General features: G+C 35.9%; 1 protein-coding gene across 1 annotated transcript in view; it reads left to right on the top strand.

The window, feature by feature from the left end:
• ADAMTS20 (ADAM metallopeptidase with thrombospondin type 1 motif 20) overlaps positions 1-19,299 on the top strand; it is a 200,124-nt gene that overhangs the window by 38,201 nt on the left and 142,624 nt on the right. The window contains exon 4 of the mRNA XM_036866768.1: positions 18,209-18,468. Coding sequence (XP_036722663.1) covers positions 18,209-18,468 — 260 coding nt within the window. The remainder of the gene's footprint in view (positions 1-18,208; positions 18,469-19,299) is intronic.

Here is a 19,299-nt window from a genome sequence, read left to right as displayed (position 1 = left end):
CAGAATTGCAGCATTCAAAAGCAGCCCTGATTAAAGACATTGAGACATGAGACTGGGCTGCTCTCACAATGAGTACAAATGTAGGGGAAAATTGCACAAGGATGGGCCATGTTCTTGGCTGGTCTCAGCCTGTGTTCCACTATTTGTGAAGATCATTACTGCCGGAGTGAAAGTTGGGCCAATGGCCAGGTCAGTGACAGATACACTGTTACATGTGGAGAACATCCAGATCTCTGGATCTACCCCAAGAAGGCTTCTTCCTTGGGCTTTTCTTCCTTGGAAGAGAGCCAGAAAACTGAAGAGAAAAACTCCCTTCCCACTCTGATCTGTCGGGCTGCAGTTTGCAACTTCTTTTGCATAAATACAAATGTACCTGGATGTTACAGTCACTTCCTGGTGTAAGATTGATGGAAACATTCTTTCAGAAAGTGGTGATTTGTTAAATTCTGAGGTGTAGCATAAAATAAAATACCTGCTTGAAAATATGAGTTCAATCTATCTAATTTCAAAGTTGGATTTTTTTCCCACTTTTGTCAAAAACTAAAAATACTGGACTTAATAGAAGCTTTTACAAAAGCAATGTGAATAAGAACTGATTCCATAATATCTATTAAGATATCACATAAAATTTTAATTTTTAACATTTTATATTCATTTAATGACTATCTTTTAATTATATCTCTAAGTTTTTCAGTGTTATATTTACTTTGGAAAACACCTTTAATAGTCCTTATTTTAAAAAATCTTTCAAGCAAATATTAAAGGTTCAAAGAATATTTCATATAAGAATTCTATTTTCAGTCAAAGCTGTTTCAGGAATTTTAGTCAGGAGAAGTAGATATATATTTTAAGAAATAAACTGTAATGACCAGAGTAGCACTGGAATAAAGAATGAGTTAAAGTATAACCTTAGATTACATTTTAGATTTTTATGAGTTATAACTTTATTTTCCAAAAATATCCAAGACATAAATTATAGTTAATAACACAAAAGGAAGTGCTCATCTAAGATTTTAATGAGTTATTTAGTAATAGTGTAGAAAATAGTGTTATATCAATACTTGAATTGATAGAGCAAATAGGGCGTAATGCTTATATAAGTGCCTACTTTGAACTAACTTTGCACTTTGGGAGGTGTTTTAGAATGCTTAGTACTTAAAATTACCCCAAGGCAGTTCTGGAATGATTCCACATGAACCAGATTGTCAGATAATGTGGGAAAACCGAGCTCTAGGAGCAACTCATGCAAAGTTTGAAAAACAGAGGGAGTTATGTTATCTACTGTTAAATAATAGTAAGTGGATGTGGTTTAGGAGTGGCTTGCCATGAAGGCTCATCTGAAAACAAGAAGATAAGATTGATAAGGTAGAATTCCGTACTGGTGTCCATTTTAATAGCGTTATGCTATATTCTAATTTTAGCAGCCCTGCACCCTTGCTAAATAAGCTCACTACATATCAATGTGATATGTAGTGTTCAGCATGAATTCTGAATAACTAATTTTTCTTTAAAGAATGAAGTGATACATTTCATTTACATGTTCAGTTCCTAGGGTATAAATTTAACTCACTGATAAGATTTTCAAACACCTTTTCAAGCAGTAATGGAGTAGTAGTTTGGAATATCACATTGTTATATATGTAATTGTCCATCTAAATTCTTCTGATATTTGTGTTGGTTGGTTAGTTTGTCTTAGTCTCACTTTGCTTAGAATTTCTGATAAGGGATAGGATTTGAAGATGCGAAAAGGCATAAAATGCAAAGGGCAATACGAGTGTTCCTCTTTTATAACCATCAAGTGTAGAGGTTGGGATGCCAAAAGCTGAAAAGAGACAACTGGTGTGTATTCCTTTCCATTAAAAAAAACTTAAAGGTTTTGAATTTATGAATGAATATGTGCCTGTTTTCAACTCTTTAAAAAAAAATTATTTATTTATTTGACTGCACCAGGTCTTAGTTGCAGCATGTGGGATCTTTAGTTGCAGCATATGGGATCTTTAGTTGCAGCATGTGCAGGATCTTTAGCTGTGGAATGCGAACTCTTAGTTGCAGCATGTGGGATCTAATTCCCTGACCAGGGATTGAACCTGGGCCCCCTGCATTGGGAGTGCCAAGTCTTAGCCACTGGACCACCAGGGAAGTCCCTCAGCTCTTGATCTATGCAAGAATCCTTGATCAGCTTGTTAGGGAAATTGTCTTCTACACCTTTAGAGTAAGCCCCTAGGGTTGACTTCTTGAGAATATGGAAGAAGAAAGGGTATTTACTCTGTAATATTTGACCACTGTGCCCTTTGCCCTGTCAGCACACATAGCAGAAGGAACTAGAATTTCTTGCTGGATATAGGATTAATGGGAGTAATTTGGGGGTTTCTAGTGCCCTCTTTTCTTCTCTCTGAGGGCCAGTAGAGTAAGATGACAGTACCATGTCTGTCTCAAGTCTATGCAAGGTCGAGGTGAATCCCTTTATATCCAAATCTTGGCTCAACTCTATGATTCTGTAATGCAAAGAAGACTAGACCCCATATTTTCATTAATATGACTAGCTAGTTCCTCTTTTAATTTTGTAGGAGGCAGGATTTTCCATTATGACCTTGGTTACTAAATTCTTAACATTCTGCATGTATTACCCACATATGACTTTTAGAAGAGTCATGTGATGTGGAATTCAGATGTAATAATTGATATTGAGGAAATATGAATTCATCTCTTTGTTATGCCACTGATTTAGTTGGTGGCTGTTGAAATTTTATGTAACCTGTGTCACATCTCTGTCTTAAAAAGTGTACTGTAATAGTAGCTGATTCAGGGATGCAATGAGGACTAATGACGTAATGATTCTTTTATATTTCAGGTTTCAGCTGGCCACAGGCAAGTCCATAATCTTCTGCATATTTATTACTAGTAGGTGGCGTTCTAATTATTAACTTGTGAACTGCTTTTAAATAAAGCACTATAAAATATTTCATAATCTAAGTGCCATAATTCTATAATAGTGGTTGAGATTTCTAATATTGACAAATCAGAGAACTATAGATTTTTATAAGTTTTTATGTTATGGAATTACTAGTAGGTGGAGTTCTAATTATTAACTTGTGAACTGTTTTGAAATAAAGCACTATAAAATATTTCATAATCTAAGTGCCACAATTCTATAATAGTGGTTGAGATTTCTAATATTGACAAATCAGAGAGCTATAGATTTTTATAACTTTTTATGTTATGGAATACTACTATTAAAAAATATGTTCTGGAATTATATTTATAAGCTATGTTAGCCTGGGCAGTTTACTTGACCCTCCTGTTCCTCACTTTCTTCATATATAAAGTGAAGATAATCACAATACCTACCTTATAAAGTTATTGTTAATAATAAGATAATTTATGTGAAATGTATAAGTACCTGGTACATTGTAAGCAGTCATTGAGTATTATGTTTGCCATTATTGCTGCTAGTAGTATTAATAAGAAAACTCAATAGGGTTGCAACATAGGACATTTAATAGATCCAGAAAACAGTTTAAACCATGAGAAAATATAATTTAGATTTCACAGCATACCTGCTATGGTCATCCTTTATTTCAAGGCACACCCAGTTCTTTGAGCTGGGAGTGCTACTGGGTATTTAACAGGTAGTTTGAAATGTTGATGGTCTAGAATAAGCTTCATTTGATTTCATGCCATCATGTTTTAAATGGATGGTTAGGTGCTATTGGAGAAGTGTAAGATTTGTTTACTCATCTGGTCAAATACAGAGCATGAGTATCAATTCCAGCCTCAGCACAGAGACTGGAGTGAATGTTGTACTTGATATTAGGAAAGTCAAAGGCAATCCCTCTTGTCTTTGAATAGCTGCTGCTGTACATCATGATTATTATTACCCCTTCTCTGATGTTCTGGTCTGATAAATCTTTTGTCTTGTTCCTCAGCGTATTCCTTTCTTCTGTCTCTCTCCTTCTGTCTTCCTTTTTTCCATCTCACCCCCAACTTTCTATCATCCTCATTTTCTTTCTCCTAATCCTTTTCCCTTCTTTCCATGAACATTTGTTGAGCACATACAAAGGGCAGAACACATTACCCAGCAGTGTTCCCAGGCTTTAGGGAGGGTATAGCTTGATGATAGTGGGGATGACGGTGTTTAGTGGTAGGCTGATGGCGAGGGGCTTGGACTTCATCTTATGGGCGTTGAGGATCCATTGTAATTCCTTGAATAAGGGTGAGATAAAAGAGATGTTTCTAAAAATTAATCTTTTTGGATACCACTGAAGGATGAATGGGAGGGAGAAGAGATTGAAGATGGTGGGACCATTTGGAGACTCTTTGATTCTTATTTTGCATTTATGATTCCAGCAGTGTTGCTCTAAAGTGAGAAAGAACTGAATGAAGTTAGAGGCAACAATATTGTTGCCAACAGGAGCAATACAGGGAGCGTTTTGAAGGAGAAGTGGCAAAACTTGGTGACCAGATGCAAAGGGTAAAGGAAGGATAGGAAGAGCGCAATGGTGGTGTACAGTTTAGCGTCAGTATAGTATTTGGAAGTTATTGCTCACATTAATACAAATGGGGAAACCAGGAATGGGAAAAGAATATTAACTCATTTTTATATATTTTGAGTATGAGGTGCCAGTAAGACATTCAAGTCAAATTATGGGCTTCTAATTTCATTATTGTTTGACAAATTTTTTAGTAGTTTATATTCTTATAGATTATAACTTAATCTCCTTGCATTCTAGAATACACTATGCTGTTTTAAGGGTTATATTTACTGATGTAATTTTAAGTATTTTATGTTCTAGTAAGTAGATTATCATTGTTGGATGATGTTTGAGATGTGGTGGTTTGGTCTAAATTAGTTTTGGGTCACAATACACTTGTTATTAATAAAAGACAAGACATTGTTTAAACATTTGAGTCAATGGAACATAGATGAGCATTGCATAGAAATGATGTAATTGAATTGGCAAATGAGCTTTGAATAATGCCCATTTATTTAGGGTATTTGGAAAAGTTACATTATCATTGTTTGTTATACTGCTTAAGTATAAATATCAGAAAAAAGGTAATGAGATAAAACATTTAGCCTATAAAATAGTTACAGATACTGTTTTAAAAATAATATTGTAATTAAAATAAACAGTAAACAAATTCATTGTAATGATTTAAAGGGCACTGAGATTTAATGAAAGAATTTGATAGTTGTTCAGTCACACCTATCCAGATGACCAGTGCTAAAAGTTTGAGGTATATACTTCCATATCTTTTTGGCTCATTTTATAAAATTTTATGAGTATATATCAATATTTTGTGAAAGTTTGTTTTCACAGAAATGAGAACATACTATTCATATTGTTCTGCCACTTACACTTTTTACTTAAAAATGCATCATGAACATCCTTCCTTATAAAACCACATAGACCTCATTCTTTTTTTTTTTCACATCTGCATAACATTCTGTTGTTGAATTATTCCTGTGCTGAGGATTCTTGGTTTTAAAAGTTTTAAGTTGTGTCTCTTGGTTTTTTTAGTTACCAAAGCCATTTGTCTTTGCAAAATTATATTTGCAAAATCAAATCAAAACAATAGTGAAGAAAACTTTCTCCCTAATATTCATTCTGTATATTTCATTTTATTGTCTTACTGCTTTAGCATTACCGAAACAATACTGTATGATAGTGATGAGAGCTGTCCTATTATTTTAATGGCAGTTAGTTTTGTAAATTACTGTTTGTTAAGAACTTGTTAATAATATAATGCAAGTCATGAAGATATGAACCAATACGAAATATAGGACTTGCATAACAACTCATACATGGCCACACAGTTCCGCTGTCACCCACCCTCTCATTCATCCACCTACCTCCCCTCACTTGAGGCATCGTTCTGAATGTCATGTTTGTCATTGCTTTGCTTTTAATGTAGTGTTATTACATCCATAGATATTTCTTAAAGTATATATCTTTTAGCTTTTAAGCTATATAAAAACACGTTGTATTTAATTTTTTCCACTTTTCTCACTTATAGTGACAAAATAGATTCATACTGTTGTGTGTTGAACTATGAAATTAGATTTCTTCTAAATTATACAATGATTTTGACAGAGTCCTCTAGAATATTCTTTTTTTTCATTTTTGGACACAATTTACATTTTTTTAAAAATTTTATTTATTTATTTATTTATGGCTGTGTTGGGTCTTCGTTTCTGTGCGAGGGCTTCCTCTAGTTGCGGCAAGCGGGGGCCGCTCTTCATCACGGTGCGCGGGCCTCTCACTATCGCGGCCTCTCCCGTTGCAGAGCACAGGCTCCAGACGCGCAGGCTCAGTAGTTGTGGCTCACAGGCCCAGTTGCTCCGCGGCATGTGGGATCCTCCCAGACCAGGGCCCGAACCCGTGTCCCCTGCATCGGCAGGCAGATTCTCAACCACTGCGCCACCAGGGAAGCCCTAGAATATTCTTATCATTATTTCATTTGCTATAGAGATTAAACTCTTGAGATCTGTACTGATAACACTGTATTTGTTGTTCAATTATGGTTTTCTTTCTCTTTTCCTTTAACCTTCATCATCAAGCAGTATGTTTTAGTGGTTAAAACCGCTGACTCTAGAGCCAGATCCCCAGGATTTAAATCTTAGATGTGCTACTTATTAGTTAACATACGGCTGGATTTTACTAACCCAATTCTATAAAGCTTTTGCTTTTTGATAGGCAAATTTAAACTACCTTTAGTATGATATGAACTATTTAGTTAGTTTTATCTGTTTTCATTTTCAGCTTCATCAATGATTAACTGTATATGTGAGTTCTGTAATCTGTTTATATTGTAGATTCCTCATTTATAAAATGGGATTAACAATAGTACTTATTTTGTATGCCACTGTTAAATTAGTTAATACAAATAAATTTGTCAGAAATGTACAGCTGATCCTTGAACAAGGCGGGGGTTTGGGGTGCTGACCCCCACTCAGTGGAAAATCCGCATGTATCTTTATAGTTGGCTCTCCATATCTGTGGTTCTGCACCCATGGATTCAACCAACTGCAGGTCATAGTACTATAGTACCTATTTATTGAAAAACATCCACGTATAAGTGGACCCACACAGCTCATACCCATGTTGTTCAAGGGTCATCTGTACTCGGCTTATAATAACCAATGTATTGTGTTATTTGTATTTCATATTAATGATATTCTGATTTCTTTTTTCTCCATTTCCTTACTTTTGCTGAGTTTCCTTTTCTTAAGTCATCCCCCACCCTTTTGAAATTAGAAGTTCTACTGAGTATCTTTTTCCTTTGGTAATGTGGTTATTTTAACAGTTGTATATACACACACCTGATACTTGCTGATATTAAAAGTAAATAATAATTATATCCTTTTTTGCATGAAGCTATGTGACCTATCCCAGTTCCTTCTTGCCCCACTGAAATTTTCCAAAGTGAATATGCCACTTTTCACTGTCTCCAGCAGTATACGAGAGGTTCATGGTAATAACATTATATTACCATGCCTTGTTATTTTCAGTATTTTTCATTTTAGCCATTTGGGAGGGTAAATAGTCAAGTTTCATTGTGTTTTAATGTGCATTTCCCTGATTATCGATAATTTTTTGGCACTGTTTTCATATATTTATTGCCTTTGACTTTTGTCTTTTGTGAGATATTCAAGTCTCCCTTATTTTTGTCTTATTTCTTCTTTGCAGTGGTTAATTATATAATCTGCATATAAGCCCTTTATTTATTTTTAATAGATCTTTATTAGAGTATAATTGCTTTGCAATACTGTGTTAGCTTCTGTTGTACAACAAAGTGAATCAGCTATATGTATACTTATATCCCCATATCCCCTCCCTCTTGAGCGTCCCTCCCACCCTCCCTGTCCCACCCCTCTAGGTCATTGCAAAGCACCAATCTGATTTCCCTGTGCTATGCTGCTGCTTCCCACTAGCTAACTATTTTACATTTGGTAGTGTATATATGTCGATGCTACTCTCATTTTGCCCCAGCTTCCCCCTCCTCCCCTGTGTCCTCAGTCCATTCTCTATGTCTATGTCTTTATTCCTGTCCTGCCCCTAGGTTCTTCAGAACCATTTTTTTTTTTAGATTCCATATATATGTGTTAGCATATGGTATTCGTTTTTCTCTTTCTGACTTACTTCACTCTGTATGACAGAATCTAAGTACATCCACCTCACTACAAATAACTCAATTTTGTTTCTTTTTATGGCTGAGTAATATTCCATTGTATGTATGTGCCACATCTTCTTTATCCATTCATCTGTAGATGGACATTTAGGTTGCTTCCATGTCCTGGCTATTGTCAATAGTGCTGCAGTGAATATTGTGGTACATGTCTCTTTTTGAATTATGGTTATCTCAGGGTATATGCCCAGTAGTGGGATTGCTGGGTCCTATGGTAGTTCTATTTTTAGTTTTTTAAGGCACCTCCATACTGTTCTCCATAGTGGTTGTATCATTTTACATTCCCACCAACAGTCCAGGAGGGTTCCTTTTTTCACCACACCTTTTCCAGCATTTATTTTTTCTAGATTTTTTGATAATGGCCATTCTGACCGGTGTGAGGTGATACCTCATTGTAGTTTTGATTTGCATTTCTCTGATAATTAGTGATGTTGAGCATCTTTTCATGTGCCTCTTGGCCATCTGTATGTCTTCCTTGGTGAAATGTCTATTTAGGTCTTCCACCCATTTTTTAATTGAATTGTTTGTTTTTTTGATATTGAGCTCCATGAGCTGTTTGTATATTTTGGAGATTAATCCTTTGTCCGTTGTTTCATTTGCAAATATTTTCTCCCATTCTGAGGGTTGTCTTTTCATCTTGTTTATGGTTTCCTTTGCAGTGCAAAAGCTTTGAAGTTTCATTAGGTCCCATTTGTTTATTTTTGTTTTTATTTCCATTACTCTCGAAGGTGGGTCAAAAAAAATCTTGCTGTGGTTTATGTCAAAGAGTGTTTTTCCTATGTTTTTCTCTGAGGTTTATAGTGTCTGGCCTTACATTTAGGTCTGTAATCCATTTGGAGTTTATTTTTGTGTATGGTGTTAGGTAGTGTTCTAATTTCATTCTTTTACATGTAGCTGTCCAGTTTTCCCAGCACCAATTATTGAAGAGTCTGTCTTTTCTCCTTTGTATGTTCTTGCCTCCTTGTCATATATTAGGTGACCATATATGCGTAGGTTTATCTCTGGGCTTTCTATCCTGTACAATTGATCTATATTTCTGTTTTTGTGCCAGTACCATATTGTCTTGATTACTGTAGCTTTGTAGTATAGTTTGAGGTTGGGGAGCTTGATTCCTCCAGCTCCATTTTTCTTTATCAAAATTGTTTTGGCTATTCGGGGTCTTTTTTGTTTCCATACAAATTGTAAAATTTTTTGTTCTAGTCCTGTGAAAAATGCCGTTGGTAGTTTGATAGGGATTGCATTGAATCTGTAGATTGCTTTGGGTTGTATAGGGATTTTCACAATGTTGATTCTTCCAATCCAAGAACATGGTATATTTTTCCATCTGTTTATGTCATCTGGTGATTTCTTTCATCAGTGTTTTAGAGTTTTCTGAGTACAAGTCTTTCGCCTCCTTAGGTAGGTTTATTCCTAGGTATTTTATTATTTTTGTTGCAATGTTAAATGAGATTGTTTCCTTAATTTCTTTTTCTGATTTTTCATCATTAGTGTATAGGAATGCCAGAGATTTCTATGCATTAATTTTGTATCCTGAAACCTTATCAAATTCATTGTTTAGTTCTAGTAGTTTTCTGGTGGCATTGTTAAGATTATCCATGTATAATATCATGTCATCTGTGAACAGTGATAATTTTACTTCTTCTCTTCCAATTTGTATTCCTTTTATTTCTTTTTCTTCTCTGATTGCCATGGCTAGGACTTCCAAAACTATGTTGAATAAGAGTGGGGAGAGTGGACCTCCTTGTCTTCTTCCTGACCTTAGTGGAAATACTTTCAGTCTTTCACCATTGAGTATGGTGTTTGCTGTGGGTTTGTCATATATTGCCTTTATTATGTTGAGGTAGGTTCCCTCTGTGCCCATTTTCTGGAGAGTTTTTATCATAAATGGGTGTTGAATTTTGTCAAAAGCTTTGTCTGCATCTATTGAGATGATCATATTTTTTTTCCCTTAATTTGTTGATATGGTGTATCACATTGATCGATTTGCGTATACTGAAGAATCCTTGCATTCCTGGGATAAATCCCACTTGATCATGGTGTATGATCCTTTTAATATGTTGTTGGATTCTGTTTGCTAATATTTTGTTCAGGATTTTTGCGTCTATGTTCATAAGTGATATTGGTCTACAATTTTCTTTTTTTGTGATATCTTTTTCTGGTTTTGGTATCAGGGTGATGGTGGCTTCTTAGAATGAATTTGGGAGTGTTCCTCCCTCTGCAATTTTTGGAAGAGTTTGAGAGGGATCAGTGTTAGCTCTTCTCTAAATGTTTGATAGAATCCACCTGTGAAGCCATCTGGTCCTGGGAATAATTTTAATTACAGTTTCAATTTCATTACTTTTGATAGGTCTGTTTATATTTTCTAATTCTTCCTGGTTCAGTCTTGGAAAATTGTACCTTTCCAAGAATTTGTCCATTTCTTTGTGGTTGTCCATTTTATTGGCATGTAGTTGTTTGTAGTAGTCTCTTATAATCCTTTGTATTTCTGCGGTGTCAGTTGTGATTTCTCCTTTTCATTTCTAATTTTATTGATTTGTTCTCCCTTTTTTTCTTGATGAGTCTGGCTAAGGGTTTATCAATTTTTTTTATCTTCTCAAAGGACCAGCTTTTAGTTTTATTGATCTTTGCTATTGTTTTCTTTGTTTCTATTTCATTTATTCCTGCTCTGATCTTTATGATTTCTTTCCTTCTACTGACTTTGTGTTTTGTTTGTTCTTCTTTCTCTAGTTGCTTTAAGTGTAAGGTTAGATTGTTTATTTGAGATTTTTCTTGTTTCTTGTTGTGAGATTGAATTGCTATAAACTTCCCTCTTAGAACTGCTTTTGCTGTGTCTCATAGGTTTTGGGTCGTTGTGTTTTTGTTTCATTTGTTTCTAGGTATTTTTTTATTTCTTCTTTGATTTCTTCAGTGATCTCTTGGTTATTTAGTGGTGCACTGTTTAACCTCCATGTATTTGTGGTTTTTACAGTGTTTTTCCTCTAATTAATTTCAAATCTCATAGCGTTGTGGTCAGAAAAGATGCTTGATATGATTTCAATTTTCTTAAATTTTTCAGGGCTTGATTTGTGGCCTAAGATATGATCTATCCTGGAGAATGTTCCATGAGCACTTGAGAAGAAAGTGTATTCTGTTGTTTTTGGATGGAATGTCCTATAAATATCAATTAAGTCCATCTGGTCTAATGTGTCACTTAAAGCTTGTGTTTCCTTATTTATTTTCTGTTTGGATGATCTGCACGTTGGTGAAAGTGGGGTGTTAAAGTCCCCTACTATTATTGTGTTACTGTCGATTTCCCCTTTCATGGTTGTTAGCATTTGCCTTATGTTGAGGTGCTCCTATGTTGGGTGCATAAACACTTATTACTGTTATATCTTCTTCTTGGATTGATCCCTTGATCATTATGTAGTGTCCTTTCTTATCTCTTATAATATTGTAAAGTCTATTTTATCTGATATGAGTATTGCTACTGCAGCTTTCTTTTGATTTCCATTTGCATGGAATATCTTTTTCCATCCTTTCACTTTGAAGTGGGTCTCTTGTAGACAGCATATATGTGGGTCTTCTTTTTGTATCCATTCAGCTAGTCTGTGTCTTTTGGTTGGGGCATTTAATCCGTTTACATTCAAGGTTATTATCAATATGTATGTTCCTCTTTCCATTTTCTTGATTGTTTTGGGTTTGTTTTTGTGAGTCTTTTTCTTCTCTTATGTTTCCCGCCTAGAGAAGTTTCTTTAGCATTTGTTGTAAAGCTGGTTTGGTGGTGCTGAATTCTCTTAACTTTTGCTTGTCTGAAAATCTTTTGCTTTCTCCGTCGAATCTGAGTGAGATTCTTGACGGGTAGAGTAATATTGGTTGTAGGTTTTTTCCCTTTCATCACTTTAAGTATATCCTGCCACTCCCTTCTGGCCTGCAGAGTTTCTTCTGAAAAATCAGCTGATACCTTATGGGGATTCTCTTGTATGTTATTTTTTGTTTTTCCCTTGCTGCTTTTAATATTTTTTCTTTTAATTTAATTTTTGTTAGTTTGATTAATATGTGCTTTGGTGTGTTTCTCCTAGGGTTTATCCTGTATGGGACTCTCTGTGTTTCCTGCACTTGGGTGACTATTTCCTTTCCCATGTTAGGGAAGTTTTCTACTATAATCTCTTCAAATATTTTCTCAGGCCCTTTCTTTTTCTCTTCTTCTTCTGGGACCCCATAATTCGAATGTTGGTGCGTTTAGTGTTGTCCCAGAGGTCTCTGAGATTGTCTTCAATTCTTTCTCTTTTTTTCTTTGTTCTGCTCCTCACCAGATATTTCCACCATTTTGTCTTCCAGCTCACTTATTCGTTCTTCTGCCTCAGTTATTCTGTTATTGATTCCTTCTAGTGTATTTTTCATTTCAGTTATTGTGTTGTTCATCTCTGTTTGCTTGTTCTTTAGTTCTTCTAGATCTTTGTTAAACATTTCTTGTATTTTCTCAATCCGTGCCTTCATTCTTTTTCCGAGATTCTGGATCATCTTTACTATCATTACTCTGAATTCTTTTTCAGGCAGATTGCCTATTTCTTCTTCATTTATTTTGTCTTGCAGATTTTTACCTTGCTCCTTCATCTGTGACATATTTTTTTGCTGTCTAATTTTATTTTTTTCCTTTTTTTTATGAGTGGGATTGTGTTCCTGTCCTAATGGTTGTTTGGCCTGAGGCTTCGAACCCTGGAGTGTGTAGGCTGTTGGGTAGAGCTGGATCTTGGTGCTGAGATGAGGACCTCCAGGAGACCTCACTCCGATGAATATTCCCTGGGATCTGAGGTTCTCTGGTAGTCCAGTGGTTTGGACTTGGAGCTCCCACCACAGGAGCTTCTGCCTGACCCCCAGCTCATGAATCAAGATCCCACAAGCCACGCGGGGGTGCAAAAAAATACCCAGCTATGTTAGAAAAAATATAAAAATAAAAATATAGATGAAACAACAATTGGAAGGTAAAACAGAACCGCAATAGTAAAAAAGAAGAGGAGGAAAATGAAAAAGTCAAAAAGGCCTTGGCTGTGGAGGGCAGGGCCTAAGCAGGGGTGAGGTTTGGGCAGTGGGCGGGGCATATGCTTAGTACCCACAAGGCTGGAAATGGCAGGGGTGGGTTGGGGTGTGGGGGGTGGGGCTTAGGCTCAACAGAACAGAAGAGGCCCAGGTGTGCCCCCCACCTCTGGTCTCAGAGGGTGGGGGACCCCACCAGGGAGCTCAGTAGGCTTCCTGGGCTCGAGTGGGTGGGGCAAATGCCCTCCGCTCCTTTCCTGCTCCTCTGGTTCTGGAGGGCCCCTCCCTCCTGCCTCTCCTGTTCTCTCCTGTCCTCCCTTCTATGCCCCCAGGACCAACCCAGGCCGGAGGGGACCTCTGAGGGCGTAGGGCCAGGCCCGAGAGCTGGGCAGACTTCCCCAGCCGATTGGGCAGGGGAGACGCCTGGTCTGTTCCCCCCAATCCGAGCCCCTGAGGGTCCCTCCAGGCGTGGGAACCCCTCCCCCCTCTCAGTCACCCCTCAGAGGCACCGGTTCTGTCCAGCCTCCACTTCTCCTCCCTGCTCAGTGCCCCCACGTCCTATCAGTTTGCTTGGGGGTTCTTCCTGTCTCTTTGGGCGTTGGGGTCCCCTACCAGCATCCGGCAGGCACCCTAATTGTGGGGAGATACAAACTCTGCGTCTTTCCACACTGCCATCTTGACTCCTCAAGCCCTTTATTTATATTTATTGCAGATACCTTCTCCTACTCCCATAGTGGTAAACACAAATTCAAAGTCTTACTCAGATGAATAGTCTTTATGGTTAATATTTTTTGTGTCCTAAAGAGTCCTTTTTTAAAAATAAAAACCAAGATCTTGAAGATATTCCGATATATCGTAATTTAAAATCCTCATAAAACAAGTTTGGGATCTTTCTCCCTTTTTTTTTTAATTCTTAGAAAAATATTTGAGAAAGTAGAGCTATTTCTTCTTTAAATGTTTAATCATATTTACTGGTGAAGTCCTTTGAGACTGGATATTGATTAGAGTTCAATTTTTTTAACTTATGTGGCTATTAGGCTTTCTAATTCTTTATGGGTCAGTTTTGATAAGTTGTACTTTTTTCAGAAATGTTCTAGAAAACATTTCTGAATTTTTTTGCATCAAGTTGTTTATAATATCTTCTTAATGTTTATAGGATCCTGATATTGGCTATTTTTTCCTTTTTTAATTGATTAATTACTCCAGAATTGAATTTAAATTAAAATTTATATATTCTTTTGTTCTAGAGACTTTTTTTTTTCTGTGCTATATTACTATATCCAGTGTTTTCATTCCAGTTTGGAATTCTATTTGTTTCTTTCATTATTTCAGCCTGCACAGACCACCTATTCTAACTTACTATCAGTCTGACTCCTTCAAGACATAGTGCTTCATCAAATGTGTTGTTTAACTTACTATTAGCCAGTGAGATGTTTGATTTCTTAGCACCCAGGCTGGACAGACTTTGGGAGCTATCTCAGGTAGTGAGATATTGACAGGGCCTGGTAACTAACCATTCAACTTTGTTTCTATGATTTTGACTATTTTAGATACCTTGTAAGTGGAATTATACAGGATTTATATTTTTGTGACTGGCTCATTTTTAGTTAGCATACTATCCTCAAGGTTCATCCATGTCAGAGCATGAAATAATTTCCTTTTTTAAGGCTGAATAATCCATTTTATACATATACCACATTTCATTTATGCATTTATCTATCAATAGGTATTTGGGTTGCTTCCACCCTTTGGCTGTTGTGAATAATGCTGCAATGAACATGGATGTGCAACTGTTACTTCAAGACCCTGCTTTTAATTTGTTTGGATATATACTGAGATGTAGAATTGCTGGATCATATGGTAGTTCTATATGTAAAATTTTTAGGTACTTTTATACTGTTACCCATAGCGGTTGCACCATTTTATAATCTTACCAACAGTTCACAAAGGTTCCAATTTCTCCATATCCTCACTGACACTTATTTTCTTTTTTTTTTTAATAGTTGCCATCCTAATGGGGTGTGAAATGATATCTGTTTGTAGTTTTGATTTGCATTTCTCTAATGATAAGTGATGTTGAGCATCTCTTTTTGTATGCTTGTTGTCCATTTTTATATTCTCTTCAGTAAAATGTCTGTTCAAGTCCTTTTACCATTCAAGAAATCAGGTTATTTTTATTGAGTTGTAAGAGTTTATATATATATATATATTTTTTTTTTCTGTATATTACCTGCTTAACTCCTTATCAGATATGATTTGCAAATATCTTCTCCCATTCAATAGGTTGCATTTTCACTCTGTGGATTGTGTTCTTTAATGCACATACATTTTTAAGTTTGTAGTCACATTTGTCTATTTTTTGCATTTATTGCCTGTGCTTTGGTGTCACATCCAAATCATCATTGCCAAACCCACTGTCATGAAGCTTTTCCTCTGTTTTCTTTTAGGAGTTTCAAAGTTTTAGGTCTTTCTTTTAGATCTTAATCCATTCTGAGTTAATTTTTATATATGTTGTAAGATAAGGTCAAATTTCATTCTTCTGCATGGAGATATCTAGTTTTCCCAACACCATTTGTTGAGGAGCCTGTTCTTTCCCCATGGAGTGTCCTTGGCACCCTTGTCAAAGATCATTTGACCATATATGTGAGGGTTTATTTCTTGGTTCTTTATTCTGTTCCATTGGTCTCTATGCTGGTCATGCTATGGACATTCTTATACAAGTGTTTTGTGGACATATATTTTCCTTCTCTTAGGTATGTATCTAGGATTGTAATTGCAGGGCCGTGGGGTACACGTGTAACTTAACTTAGAAATTGCCAGATCGTTTTCCAAAGTGGCTGTACCAACACTTGGTATTATCAGTCTTTTAAGTTTTAGCCATTTTGGTAAGGTTGAGTCACTTTTTTTGTCTTTTGGCTGAATTGTTATTTAAAAACAAATTTGAGGTAACTTTAAGTGCTTCAATATGTGTTCATTAATTTTTTTCTCTTCCCACGAGAGTATAAGCCTTATTAGATGCTGTTTGCTCCTCAGTTTCTAAATGTTTGCTGACATAGAGTAGGTACTCAATGAAAGTTTATTTTGAATGGATGAAAAAATAAATCAAAACATGAATATTTAGCTTCTTTCTGATAAATCTGAGATTTGTATTCATCAGATATATCTGGTATCTTCTCCAGGGTCTAATAATTAGTCATGGATATTTTGGTGGTTAAATCTCCCTAGGAAAAATATGGCAGGGCAAAGTTTTAGGAATGTATCTTCAGTTTACCAGGTTCCCACAATCTCCCATTGAGATAAATTTTAAAACTTAAGAGCATAGTAACATTAAAAGGCAGGATGGTTTTAAGAATTAGAAAAAGTAGTTCATCTGTGGAAACACTGTTCAAGGACTTTTGTTTCTTTTTTTTTTTTAATTTAATAATTTATTTTTTATGGCTGTGTTGGGTCTTCGTTTCTATGCGAGGGCTTTCTTTAGTTGCGGCAAGCGGGGGTCACTCTTCATCGCGGTGCGTGGGCCTCTCACTATGGCGGCCTCTCTTGTTGCGGAGCACAAGCTCCAGATGCGCAGGCTCAGTAGTTGTGGCTCATGGACCTAGTTGCTCCGCGGCATGTGGGATCTTCCCAGACCAGGGCTCGAACCTGTGTCCCCTGCATCGGCAGGCAGACTCCCAACCACTGCGCCACCAGGGAAGCCCCTTTTGTTTCTTTTTTTACAACCATAGGAGTGCTGCTAATTTTAAGTGAAATGAATTATTTCTGTAATATAGTTGTTTTTTTTAAAATTTTATCTATTTATTTATTTATTTGTGGCTGTGTTGGGTCTTCGTTTCTGTGTGAGGGCTTTCTCTAGTTGCGGCAAGTGGGGGCCACTCTTCATCGTGGTGTGCGGGCCTCTCACTATCGCGGCCTCTCTTGTTGCGGAGCACAGGCTCTATATGCGCAGGCTCAGTAATTGTGGCTCATGGGCCTAGTTGCTCCGTGGCATGTGGGATCTTCCCAGACCAGGGCTCGAACCCGTGTCCCCTAGCATTGGGAGGCAGATTCTCAACCACTGTGCCACCAGGGAAGCCCCTGTAATTTAGTTTTATATTTTGTATAATCTTTATAATACAACTACATCTTGATTGTTGTGGTATTGATGATTTTCCTTATGAGCTATTCAGGACCTTTTATTTCTTCTTACCTGATTTCTTTGGTCCACTTTTCTGTTCTAAATAGTTTCACTAAACAATTATCAGAGAAAAATAAGAAAGAGAGTAGAGGAATAAATTTAAAGAGAAGGAAATAGGACAAACACTCATGCTGCCCATGAATTTTTTTCCATTAGCACAAGTAAAAATTTAGAAGTGACTTTTATAAATGCATAGGACTTCAAGTAGTTGCCATTATAATCCCTAATGTTTCAGCAGTTTTAATACTGTATTTATATATAAACAAATGTAATAAAAGTAATCAGGTATCTTATATAATCAAGTATTATACAATTTATATCAACATTTGACTTTCTGGGTTTGAAAAGCCGTCTATTGTTATATGGGTTCATTTTCTGTTGGTGCTCTTCACATGTTGTATAAAAAAAAATGTTTCTTTTCTGTATTTTATGAAGTTTCATCCTACAAAATATTTCTCTGTAATGAGATTAGATGCAATCAATGGCTTGAGGACCCAATTTACCTACTGAAAAAAACATAAGTTCTCCTTGATTTGTTTTTATTTTCTGCCCAGTGGTTAATATATGTTTTGAATAGTCATAGCTGTTAAAATAAGACTTATAAACAGTTTTGTTAGTGCAATCTATGAAAATGTGAACATTATAGTACTGTGAGTAGTAATGCTTATGATAATATGGTATAACACTTAAAAATAATTTCTTTTTGTCCTTTTATTTCATATTGGAAGCAGGTGTGTAAGTATTCAATATTTTTGGTTATTCTATTCTGTGTAGTATTTTGAGTCACCTCCAACTTAATGACTCCACGTTATTGTATTCTTCCCCCACCAGAAAGTCAACTAAAGAAAACCACTTTACCCTTTCATAACTACAGCGACATGAATGAAGATCTTAATATAAAGGAGGAAATAGTTTTAGGATACTCTTCAAAAAATATATCATTGGAAGATGAAAGAAGTCAATTACATTCCAGGAAAAAACGTTTTTTATCGTATCCAAGATACGTGGAAGTTATGGTTACAGCTGATGCTAAAATGGTTCATCATCATGGACAAAATTTGCAGCACTACGTACTAACTCTAATGTCAATTGTAAGTAAACTTAACAGGTCCTTTGTATTTCCTAAAATGTTTAACATAATATTTTTCACATTTAATTAAAATGTTTCCCCAAACTTTAGATGTAAGCAAATTGTCTATATTTAAGCCAAAAATATTTCATTGAAATTTAGTTTAAATAGATGTATATAGCAAGTATCCCATTCTGTTACTTGGACAGTTTTCTAAAAAATCTAAAATCTTTGAAACAAACCACTTACAGAAATTGCTTGAATCTTAACTTCATCACATGAATGGCTTCTGCCCCCTAGTGACAGGGAAGATCTTAGTGGAATTGATCTTTTGCCCTTTGAATCTGAATTTTTAAACCTTATCTTATTTATGCACAGAAGGAGGGGATACTAATTTTACTACTACTGCATTTGCCAAATCAAATTGGGACACATGATATTTTAAGTTATAAAAGTATTTATGGCAATAAAAGGATAACCTATTACTAATAGAGCTGCTTTAGCAAATTTAGGGTGTAAGATCACAGTAGCTATAAGAGCTTTTGAGCTGATGTTAATATCTCTGAGCAATGGTGGTGCCAGTATCATTAGAACAGAATTCTAGTGCCAGTAAAGAACACCGGTTCTGTGTTAGTGGTAGCACTCTATGTCCTATACATGCATGTATATAGGCACCCATATACATATATACACACATATACCTACTGTCTGGGACATTGCTGGATTAAGTCCTGCTGTTTTGAAGTAATTACTAAAAGTACCTCTTTCATTCTCAGGAGTATCTTGGTTTAGTTGATGAATTATATGTCCCCTATTTATACACATCCAGGATATTGGGACATATCTCATGGCT

This window comes from Balaenoptera musculus, chromosome 10 (assembly GCF_009873245.2).
Source record: "Balaenoptera musculus isolate JJ_BM4_2016_0621 chromosome 10, mBalMus1.pri.v3, whole genome shotgun sequence".
NCBI lineage: Eukaryota > Metazoa > Chordata > Mammalia > Artiodactyla > Balaenopteridae > Balaenoptera > Balaenoptera musculus.
Note: the sequence above shows the minus strand (reverse complement) of the source record. Positions and strands in the feature narration are given on the sequence as shown.